Source organism: Haliotis rufescens, unplaced genomic scaffold (genome assembly GCF_023055435.1).
Source record: "Haliotis rufescens isolate VD_foot unplaced genomic scaffold, xgHalRufe1.0.p SCAF_1, whole genome shotgun sequence".
Lineage (NCBI taxonomy): Eukaryota > Metazoa > Mollusca > Gastropoda > Lepetellida > Haliotidae > Haliotis > Haliotis rufescens.
This window is the reverse complement of record NW_025963779.1, coordinates 77256367-77269065: the sequence shown is the minus strand read 5'-3', so window position 1 is coordinate 77269065 and position 12699 is coordinate 77256367. Positions and strand designations below refer to the sequence as shown.

The following is a 12699-nucleotide window of genomic DNA, read 5'->3' as shown; positions in this document are numbered from 1 at the left end:
GGTGCCGAAGGTAACTTACTTGGTATTCTTTTTCTGGCAACAGCGGATGAGATAGAGCCTGCTTATTGTGTCTCCTTGCATCAAGTCATCTCATTGTATCAACATTGTTTCGAGATGTCTCATTGCATCAAGTCGTCTCATTGTATCGAGATGTCTCATTGCATCAAGTCGTCCCCCTGTATTGAGAAGTCTCATTGTATTGAGATGTCTCGTTGCATCAAGTCATCTCATTGTATTGAGATCTCATTGCTTCAAGTCGTCTCCCTGTATTGAGATGTCTCGTTGCATCAAATCGTCTCCCTGTATTGAGATCTCATTGCATCAAGTCGTCTCCCTGTATTGAGATGTCTCATTGCATCAAGTCGTCTCATTGTATTGAGATCTCATTGCATCGAGTCATCTCCTGGTATTGAGATGTCTCATTGCATCAAGTCGTCTCCCTGTATTGAGATCTCATTGTATTGAGATGTCTCATTGCATCAAGTCGTCTCCCTTTATTCAGATGTCTCATTGCATCAAGTCGTCTCCCTGTATTGAGATGTCTCATTGCATCAAGTCGTCTCCCTGTATTGAGATGTCTCATTGCATCAAGTCATCTCATTGTAATGAGATCTCATGGCATCAAGTCGTCTCATTGTATCGAGATCTCTCGTTGCATCAAGTCGTCTCATTGCATCAAGTCGTCTTATGTATCGAGATGTCTCATTGCATCAAGTTGTCTCATTGTAATGAGATCTCATAGCATCAAGTCGTCTCATTGTATCGAGATCTCTCGTTGCATCAAGTCGTCTCGTATTGAGATGTCTCATTGCATCAAGTCGTCTTATGTATCGAGATGTCTCATTGCATCAAGTCGTCTCATTGTAATGAGATCTCATTGCATCAAGTCGTCTCATTGTATCAAGTCGTCTCCCTTTATTCAGATGTCTCATTGCATCATGTTGTCTCCCTGTATTGAGATGTCTCGTTGCATCAAATCGTCTCCCTGTATTGAGATGTCTCATTGCATCAAGTCGTCTCCCTGTATTGAGATGTCTCATTGCATCAAGTCATCTCCCTGTATTGAGATGTCTCATTGCATCAAGTCGTCTCCCTGTATTGAGATGTCTCATTGCATCAAGTCGTCTCCCTTTATTGAGATGTCTCATTGCATCAAGTCGTCTCCCTGTATTGAGATGTCTCATTGCATCAAGTCATCTCATTGTATCGAGATGTCTCATTGCATCAAGTCGTCTCATTGTAATGAGATCTCATTGCATCAAGTCGTCTCATTGTATCGAGATCTCTCGTTGCATCAAGTCGTCTCGTATTGAGATGTCTCATTGCATCAAGTCGTCTCATTGTAATGAGATCTCATTGCATCAAGTCGTCTCATTGTATCGAGATCTCTCGTTGCATCAAGCCGTCTCGTATTGAGATGTCTCTTTGCATCAAGTCGTCTCCCTGTATTGAGATGTCTCTTTGCGTCAAGTCTCATTGTATTGAGATGTCTACTTGCATCAAGTTGTCTCATTGTGTTGAGCAGTCTCAGAGTATTGTGTTGGTGCTGCTGGTCTCAGAATAGTGTAGCTGATAAAAATAACGCAAGTCAAGCTTGACATTGGACATTTCATAGATTATTCAACACGGACATATTACAATGACTGACATGAAATATATACAATTTCATTTGCAATAAATACATCTGTATGCATGGTATGCAGCCTTATGTCATGAGAAAGGAGATCAACAGAACGTCAGATGACAAAGAAAATTCCTACAGCATGCAAAGTGCCTGCTGGACAACATCTGCATATAACAGGCACAACTCATTCACTCAATATGCAGTATGGACTTCTTTGTTTCACCAAGCTAACCCCCCACTTCAACCACAACAGGCTAACCGAATCATTTGCATTCATCAGTATCATTCACATTCAACGCAACAGGCAGCATAAAGTTAACTTCCCTATTATAAACAAATAATCAAGTTATGGTTTTCTTTGTACACACTTACAAAACAACCTTGCACCTTTTGAAAATGTAAATGCTCATGATAGTTCCCAAGTCCAATAATGCCATTGACGACTATTTCATAACTCTACAAGGTAAGGTCACCTGACAGAGCATGTACCATGCTTAGGGACTTAACAGGGACCTTAATGCCCAAAAGGAGAACTAGAACTTCTCAGAAAACATTCACATAGGCCATGAAAAACCCTATTCAGATAATGTTCAGATGTTAGCAGAGATTCTTAAAAAATTATGTATACACATATGTGGCCACACTGTTGAAAATAAGTTTTTCCTCATGCACGTAGTTTCCAGGCCCCTCCCTATGAAAACAAAATTGTCAGTCCCTTAATCCTCTTACTGTTTGTTTGTTTGTTGTTTAATACTGCACTAAGCATTGTTCCAGCTATATGACAGCAGTCTGTTAATAACTGAGGCAGGATCAGGGCAGAGGTTGACAACATGAGCATCGACCTACACAATTGGGATACGATGACATCATCAACCATGTCGGCAAGTATGACCAACCATCATGTCAGTCTCCTCAGATGACAAGCATCCCTTAGTTAATGCATACCATATTGTACTACATATTGCACTTCATTCAGATGCCTGTGTTCTCCATATATTGACTCTGATTAATATAGAAATAACTGAAAGTTGAAACTCATCTTTGACATCCAAACTGTAACCATGGTAACCATCCATGTCTAACCTGCCGTACCATTTCCATGGACTCAATGACATGGGACAAGTTTATGAAACTTTTGGATCAAGCTGTGTTACTTGTATTGTCCCTGTCCTACTGACAAAACGGCTTGGTCACATCTATGGTGGCCACATGAGTCCTGCCATTCAATCATTTAAGCTTGGCTGTGCAATATTTAGCTCCCAACGGATGAGTTGAGAGACTCCAACATTTTCTCTATAGACTCCAGGATCCTCATGTCTCGTAGCTGTTCCTCAGACAGGTATGACTGCAAAAAGAAGTCATCATAATCACTTCACTTAGCAAAGTTTTGTTTGTTTGTTGTTTAACGCCATACTCAGCAATATTCAAGCTATATGACGCCTGTCTGAAAATAATTGAGTCTGGACCAGACAATCCAGTGACTGAAATCATGAGCATTGATCCACGCATTTGGAATACAATGACATGCATGAACCAAGTCAGCGAGTCTGAACACTCGATCCTGTTAGTTGCCTCTAAGGACAAGCACAGATTGCTGAAGACATATTCTACCCCGGATCTTCACGAGTTACTTAGCAAAGTAAAAACACACACTGTTTCTGGTAACCTGGCCCTAAACATCCTAAACAGATACAGGTTGGAAGGTGGTCTGGAAAACGAGTTTATTAACAGATTAGTTTGGATGCATTTGCTTATTGGCTAGTTACACAAATGTGAAAACAATGTCAGGTCTCATTGATCATGCTCATAGCCAATTGTTAAAAATAGACTCTCACTCTGACATAAAATACATCAACACAAGTCAATTAATAAACCATCAGGCTATTCTGAGAAGATTTGGTACAGTTGGTTGGTTGGTTGGTTTGTTGTTTAACGCCGCTCTCAGCAATATTCCAGCTATATGACGGCAGTCTGTAAATAATCGAGTATGGACCAGAAAAACCAGTGATTGATATCATGAGCATCTATCCACCCAATTGGGATCGATGACATGCATCAACCAAGTCAGCGAGCCTGACCACCCGATCCCGTTAGTCGCCACTTACGACAAGCATAGTCACCTTTTACGGCGAGCATGGGTTGCTGAAGACATATTCTACCCCGAATCTTCACGGGTCAGATTTGGTACAGGAACAAACAAGTGTTGATATATTAGACATGAGGGTGAATCTCTTCTTTTTTTTTTAACAAACATACTGAGTCAGTCATAACAAAACAATATAATAATTTGATGACAACACGGATGTTTGAAATATTGTACAAAGGAAAATATCAAAACCCATTTTTGAAGTTTGTGACAATTTTTTCATGCTACATAAAAACACATCTATTAGCTGCAAGGGGTTTCAAAGAGAGGAACTCACCTTGTACTTAAACACAATCTGCTCAGCCGCCCAGGCTGCGTACTTGCTGTTCATCTGTTTCTCCTTGAGGCCTTTCCCTGTACTCATGGCCAGACTGGTAGCAGCCTGCAGTGACAGGTTATACAGGTCAGTAGGAGCCCAAGTTCACCGAGAGACCTAAGTAAGTTTGCTTAATGCCACACTCAGTAATATTACATCTTTATGACGGCCATTTGTAAATAATCGAGTCTAGATCAGATAATCCAGTGACTGACATGATGAGCATCAATCGACGCAAATCGGATACGATGACATGTATCAACCGACCACCCGATCCCATTAGTCGCTTCCAAAAACAAGCATGGGGTGCTGAAGACCAATTCTAACTGAGTGGGTTTGTATGTTTGTTTTGGTGTTTAACGCCCCACTCAGCATGATTACAGCGGTCTGTAAATAAAGTTTGGGCCACACAATCCAGTGACTGACATAATGAACATCGGTCTACGCAATTGGGATACGATGACATGTATCGACCAAGTCAACGAGTCTGACTACCTGATCACGACCACCTCATCCCATTAGCCGCTTCTAAACACAAGCGTGGGTTGCTGACCAGTTCTAACGGAGTGGGGGTGTATGTGGCTATAATTAGAGATAACATACAAGATTACCAATTTGTTACAAGTGTCAAGTTTTGGCAAGGAGACTTTCCACATTATTATATTTCCCAAGAGGGAGAAAAAAGACATGCAAGAGGGTACTGATGAGGTTTCATGATGTTCATCTCTCAGAATAACCCACTGAAACATTTCATGAATGTCTAAAAAGAGGACATGGTGATTTTCACCATGTTGGAGCTGGATTACTATATCCTCACCAGGAACAAGCCATAAAGTGCCCGTGTGTTGTTAGGGTTGAGTTTGACAGCCTGGGAGAAGTATGCTCTCGATTGTTCCATGTTGTCATTTCCACCTTGCGTATATCTGATCTGAAAGCGTGGACACATTTCATCAGCAGCTGCATAGACGCATACACGTTAGACAATGATAGGTCTCTGTTTGGTCATGACTGCTGGAGGCAGTCGCTAGGTAATGTGAACAGCAGGTGAAGATGTAGACTCTCAGCCTGGCAAACACTTGCTGTATATTCATCATAACATGATTGGTTGGGAGTTTCCTGCTTGCAATCACTATAATGTTAGGTATATGACAAGATACACACATACATTATGCCATTTTACATTTCAGAATTTTTCATCAGAAAATGCTATTTCTTCTGTATCATCTAAGGCGACATTTTTATTTATTTATTGGTTTATGGATGCACCACTCTTTCAAAGTTTAGATATTGAAAAAAAATTAATAGATACAAATTACTCCTTTTTTTATTACCGCCGTTCTTCACTTTAAAAAATGCATAAAATGATTTCGTTCCTCGTCGAGCGTAAAGCAAAGGAAAGTCACTGTGATATTTCTCGTTGGGATCCTTCTCTAATACCATCAAAGCTTGACAACGCAAAGCACAGTGTTGACCAGTTTAATCTTCGCCCATGCTGCCAAAATGGGGGTTTTCACCCTGACATGAATATTGTTATATTGCCATTTATGCACAATCTGTGCATCAGGAATATAATAAAATGTTCTTGTAAAATTGAGTTGTTTTACTTTTGTTACTCCAGAATATTTTAATTTGCTTACCTCACTTTTAAAAATGAGTTTGAAATCCGTAAACCAAGAAATAAAAACATGATGCCTTATCTAATTAGTACACTATTACATTTTGGCATGTAAGTACTCAACATAAACTGTACTATACATATATAACTATTCGGAGACTTATCTAGCTTATGTCACCTGTAACCATGGTGACTTGTACGGCCTTAGTTGATCAAGTTACATTTGTTGTGGTTAAAACATTACATGCAAAATAGTGAGTGAGTATGGTTTTACGCCGCTTTTAGCAATATTCCAGCAATATCATGGCGGGGGACACCAGAAAGTGGCTTCTCACATTATACCCATGTCGGGAATCGAACCCGGGACATGCAAAATAACATGCTGCTTCAAGTGTCTTTTCGAATGACAAGACTGCAAGAGTTACATCCCATAGTGATATATTTTGGAGGGTGTTGTTATTACCGAGTTTGTTGAGTAACTTCCTATTGACAGGAAGAGAATTTGAAATTGTTTTAACTTACATAAAATACGGGATTGTTTGATCTGTAAACCTGGTAATAAAACCACCACCAGCACCACCAAATATCAGTTACCACAAATCTTAGTAAAAACTAAATATTTTTTAGATTTGTAAACTCATCCTGCATTGATCCTTAATGCATGTACTGCTGAACACATTGCAGACGTAATGTTAGTGGCAGCAGAGTGCTAACCACACAAATTAAGCCAAAAGTTGAGGCCCGAACCTGGGCACAACATGTCAGTTTGATGCCAAGCAGAAATGTGACCAGATGTGACATCACAACGGACGGTCACATGACAGCAGCGATGGGTTCTTGCTAAAGTAGACTGGAAGTGAAGAGTGAGTGAGTGAGTGAGTGAGGTTTTATGCCGCTTTTAGCAATATTCCAGCAATATCACGGCGGGGGACACCAGAAATGGGCTTCACACATTGTACCCATGTCGGGAATCGAACCCGGGTCTTCGGCGTGACGAGCTAACGCTTTAACCACTAGGCTACCCGACCGCCCCTGGAAGTGAAGACAACCCTTTTACTTCATCAAAGACCATCACTAGGTGCTGTTTTCTTCTTCATAAGGTAAGCAGTACATGCATTAAGGAGTAATGCAGGATAACTAATAAATAAATAAAAATGATCAGTATGTCCTAACAGTAAAATACCTGTCAATCTTTTTACACCACTCCCTAAAATGTGCAATTTTCCTCCCGACTCTCCCAAGCCTGTCAGGACATAGACGACCTTCCCTTCCTCCTCTCTGGCCCCACCCACCTCCTTCATGACAACTAACCAGTCCACTAAGCTTCCTGTCACATTACCTCGGCATATTTTTGATGGAAGAGATGATTGTGAGGGTTGGACATGATGAGTTCTTCCACACAGAACGCTGCATTGTTGTAGTCGTGTTCCTCCAGGTACAGATCACACAGCTCCATCCACGCCTCATAGTCGGTCATAAACCTACATCATGTACATACACAATCATGTTAGTTCATACTGGAGTCGGAAACTAAACCTGTGTGTTTCTAAAACAAGACTGTCTACACGTTCAGTCCATGTTAGTATGAGTTTCAATGACAAGAAACAAGTGTACATTGACTAGTGGTTGTAAACCAGATAACTGGCCATTCATACTGACAAGACATCATCAACACTGCAATAATGTCTACAGGTATTTCGCCAGACTTATGCAATTGAACCAAGGACACTCAGCATTAGAAATTGGCTCCAGTCCTATAGTCCTTGCCAATTTGCCCAATAGTTAAGGTATCATAAGGACAAGTAGAAACTTGCCCTTTTTAAGAGTTTTGCAGTATGTTATCATTATTAGGACTGGTGGATGAAAACTTTGTGACTACCGCTGTATCTACACCTGCTCATTGGCCGATATTCAGCCCCAAGTCTGCAGCAAATGACAGTAAAAAATCCAAACTTGAATTAAAAATGTCCCAATTCCTCAAAATTAAAAAAAAACAACTACAGTTAAAAGAGCCAATTTTTAACAACATCACAACTTTTCGCCCTAATCTGCCTGCTGTGGGAATCCTTGAATAATCGCTGCTAATACTTAGTTCAGCTGGGACTAGTACTCACTTCTTGAGGTATTCATTGAGCTTCTCTATAGCTTCTGTAGTTTTCTGTTGAGCTTTAAGTATGGCTACTTGTCTCTTCCTGGCAAACTGAAACAACAACGCAGAGTGAGTAACCAGGGTGTGCAAATCTAAAACACACTTGCTTGTCCTAGGCATGAAAACCTTAACATCTACCAACAATACAGCCATTACCAATCGTCATAGAGAAACAATAACTGGAGAACAAAAGAAAATCTCACAAATGGTGTCATAATAAGATGTAGCTTGCAACTACAAAAAATCAAGGTAATGTGTTTTTTCTGAATCCAAAATAACCAACAATTCCAATTCTTTCAAGACTTACCATATTTGTGCTGTCCTGTTCAATTATCTTCTGGTACATTGCATCGGCCTTTTCATACCTGGAGGTGAAGGCAGACTGTGAGAGATTGTTTTTTTTCACATGGCACTCCGTAACATTATTATAAATAATAATGATAATAGTCTGGACCAGACAATCCAGTGATCGATATTGTGTGCAATGATCCATGCTGTCTGGGTATGATGGTATCAACCAATGTTGTTTGTATGTTTGTTAAAATAAAAGAAGAGATTCACCCTCATGTCTAATATATCAACACTTGTTTGTTACTGTACCAAATCTGACCCATGAAGATCCGGGGAAGAATATGTCTTCAGCAACCCATGCTTGCCGTAAAAGGTGACTATGCTTGTCGTAAGAGGCGACTAACGGGATCGGGTGGTCAGGCTCGCTGACTTGGTTGATGCATGTCATCGATCCCAATTGGGTGGATTGATGTTCATGATATCAATCACTGGAGTGTCTGGTCCAGACTCGATTATTTACAGACTGTCGTCATATAGCTGGAATATTGCTGAGTGCGGCGTTAAACAACAAACCAACCAACCAAATTAAGACCTCCCAATTAAGACGCCTGTTATGAGCAGCATACATGTCCTTGGCCCTATTCTAACAAGGAATCCCCACGGCGTACAGGGGCAGTGGGACATGTAGATCTGTACTATAACCAACACAGTACAGCATGTACAGAATAACAGCGGCCAACAGTGAGCCCATGGATCCATGTTTGTTTGTTGTTTAACTCAGCAATATTCAAGATATATGACGGAGGTCTATAATTAATCAAGTCTGGACCAGATCTGCATCAATCCATGAAATAGGGATCTGAAGACATGCAATCAACCATGTGACTGAGTCTGACCACCAGATTCATTTAGCTGTCTCTTATGATGAGCATAGGTTGCTGGAGACCTATATTCTTACCCAGAATCCTCACTGGAGGACAAGCATAGGTTGCTTGGAATCTATAGTCTTACCCTGAACCCCTATGGGGAGACAAGCATAGGTTGCTGGGAATCTATAGTCTTACCCTGAATCACTGAGGGGAGACAAGCAAAGGTTGCTGGGAATCTATGGTCTACCCTGAATCCTTATGGGGAGACAAGCATAGGTTGCTGGGAATCTATAGTCTTACTCTGAATCCCTATGGGGAGACAAGCATAGGTTGCTGGGAATCTATAACCTTACCGTGAATCTCTACAGGGAGACAAGCATTGGTATTTTTGCGGTGGAAATCTCTGCATTTTGTTACACTTTCATAATCATGATTAAGCAGCCAAGATTATTACTAATAATTTATTTAGGTCTTTTTGGCCTTCTCAAAGAAAGTATACTGAACAAACAGCCCTTGATCATTGTTGAATTTGCTCGTCAAGCCATAATTTTTATCTGTCAGTATCTGGTAAATGTAATAAATAGATTGACTATTACCTTTCTTCTGCTTCGTAGTACATCCCCCACAACCTCTGAACACGGATACTGTGGGGAAACTTGGACTCCAGGGTCTCAATACAAGCCTAAAACAAACAAACACTGATTTCAACATACACTTAATGTACATGTAATGTAGCTAATTGATAATTATTATACCGGTAAATTAGACATTGACCCAATATTTCAACCCAAAAAAATGTGAAAATTGTTTGAAAAGATTTTTTTAATACTTTATTAGATCATTTTCGTGATATACTTAAAATATGTTTAACAAACAACCAAAGACTATGACTCACATCTGCAAGATCTAATCTTCGACAGTCTAAGGCAGCTACACACACTTGTTCATGTACCATCCACGCTGAAATGATACAACAATATGCATTCAATAACTATGACAACATCATGATCACTCTTAACATAACACTAACAAATACTGCCTTCAACTGTCACTCAGAAACTAGGTTACAACACATCAGATAGTTGTTCTTCCCTGGTAACCAAGGCAATCAGTTCAAGATAGCGACCTGACAGAATAATTAACATTTAGTCAAGACAGTGAGATCATTAAAAATACAAACAAAAATTCATTACATGATAATAACTGGTTTAGAAATAATGGAAGTAAAATGCCCATGACAACCTACATTCATCACCAAGCTTGTCACTCTGCTCCATGAGGACTCTCTCCCATAGTTGAACCACGGTGTCTCCATCTCTCACCTGCTCCTCACGCAACTTGCGTAAAATACTGCGTGCATCTATAAACCAAGGAACACATGTATAACTATAAGCCTGCTGCACCAACCCATCACCGTGACCTCACAATCCCCATCTCACTGCAAAGCTATTTGCCATATATCATGTAGTTGGCAATCTTCACTTGCAAATAAATATAGTAAAATTTAATGCCACTGTTAATGCCCCCCTCATCAATATCTCAGGTTGGAGACACTGGGAGTGGTGTTATCATGCATTGGGTTCATGTTCTTTCTTCCAGGTTAAAAAAACCATTACAAATTAACAAGATGTGGGATTTGTTTTCACAAAACACTAAGTCAAACTGAGGGCATCACTACCGGTAATTACTTTAATATATGAAACTTTCTATCAATAAAAAAGTTCTTCATCTTTTGTCTCATTTGTCCTACGGTGCTACTTGTTGTCCCTTTATCAGGTAAAAAAGCTGTTGGTATCATGTTGGGCCAACTTCCCAAGGATGGAAATCAGGACTAGTCTGGACCAAGTTTTGTTAATGCTTGAGGTATCCTTAGGGCTAATACAAATTTGGGTTGTACTGTTATAATATTATGGTATCACTTAATTTCTGTCCCTGCTTACAAATGTCAATCGAAGACTTAGTGTGTGCTACCGGTAACTAAAAATAACTACTCATAAATCATATACAATCATAATACATATGGAACTATGTATGCAAGTAGTTGTTTATATCCAAACTTTTGGTATTTTAATTCATCAGCAACATTGACATTCACACCAGAAAATAAGGGGAGGTGAAATTGGGTTCAGCGTCCATGATGTTTTCACTTACATAACGATATGCATGTGTGTCTGCTTGTACTTGACCATCTTCCCGAGGCAAGAGAGTTAACTGACTATAAAAGTCCAGTTTCCACCCTTGTCGAACAAGGTTGGTATTATGGAGTTACATGTTGGCTTGACTAACGAGTCTATGCATAGTCCAATCAAAATCACACAACAAAATCGAAATCCAGTTCGTCAACTGTTGTGCAGATTTCAGTCGATTGCAGGATTTACAAAGCATGTGCACTGCCGACTCGGTGTCAACAAATATTTTCCAACTCTTTTCATGCTTATAAGTCAAGGTGCTGTTGTGATTTGATGCACCTTGCGATGTAAGACCCATTTTATCACAATATAGATCTTGATTATTGATCAGATCGCCTTGACTTGGTGCCGCCATTTTGTTTGAAGCAAATGCAAGTGATACAAGAGGTGGAATCTGATTGGTCCATAGGAGAGGCATAGAAGGGACATAACTCGCAATAGCCACTGGTGGCGTTACGATCGAGCCCAGGAATTCTAGCCTAGTTCGGCAAGGGTGGAAACTGGAAGTCTATAGTCAGTTAACTCCCTTTGCCTCGGGAAGATGGTACTAGTCCGGACTAATGCCGACTTTATAGTGCTAGCCCACTGAGATACCATGCTGCAGTTTATCATGAATACCACACACAGACTCAGAATACAGACTCTGAGCCGACCAATCCTTGCTTAGCCCTTTAATGCCGAGTAAGTCAAGGTAAAACCCTGGTAGGGTGGCAACCAATTATAATGTAACAACGTCTGATAGGATGCATTATTCTCACAGATTAAGCCTTTGTAAAATATGTCATGTGATGTATCTTTCACTGTTTGCATCATTGTTTGATCACCACACAAAAAGGCATTTTCAAGGCTTGAATGGAGAGTTCTATAATCTAGTACGTTTGTGTAAAAGTGCTAAGGAATTTCTTCCCTATACAAATGTCTGGTGTTTAGACATTAAAATGAGGTCGTTTTCAGGTATGATAGTTATCATTGAGTGTCAATAGCCGAGTGGTGGAATGTGCTACGGATCAGGCCATGTTTATTAACCCCTGGAAATTTGGTTTTTCTTGCCCATATTTCTTACATACCCATTTTAACATATGTGGATAATCCTTTTCATTGTTAGTATTTGTATTAGAATCTCAGTCACTTGTGTATACTCCCAATTGACATACGCAGTAAACTGTAGTGATGTACTGTTTTACAGCAGCGGAGAAACAATATTGAAACTGCATGTCGAAAACACGAAAGACCGCTCTCGATTCACGAAATGCACGCTGTTTCGTAATAAAGAATTACCGTCGCTTCTTTTACACAGACGCTTCAAACAACACAAAACGTGTGGGATGTAGGTCAACTTAAATGCATTCTGGCCTCTGCAAAAGAATATTAATTTGGAAATGGTGGCAGTGACTATTCTAAATCTTTCCTTCGAACACACCTTCCCAATTTATGTGCCGCGCCATCTTGGAAAAGCTAAATCACGTTGTTGTCACGTGATTATCGCAAAATCTCGCACAT

General features: G+C 40.1%; 1 protein-coding gene across 1 annotated transcript; it reads right to left on the bottom strand.

The window, feature by feature from the left end:
* Positions 1-1594: 1594 nt before the first annotated feature.
* LOC124147858 (ER membrane protein complex subunit 2-like) lies at positions 1595-12697 on the bottom strand. The gene is made up of 10 exons (XM_046518661.2): positions 12620-12697; positions 10257-10370; positions 9906-9970; positions 9607-9692; positions 8158-8215; positions 7816-7901; positions 7041-7182; positions 4904-5014; positions 4048-4152; positions 1595-2969 (listed from the first exon to the last, which is right to left on the bottom strand). The coding sequence occupies exons 1-10, from the start codon at positions 12642-12644 to the stop codon at positions 2877-2879; spliced, it is 885 nt and encodes a 294-aa protein (XP_046374617.1). The 5' UTR covers positions 12645-12697; the 3' UTR covers positions 1595-2876.
* Positions 12698-12699: the final 2 nt, after the last annotated feature.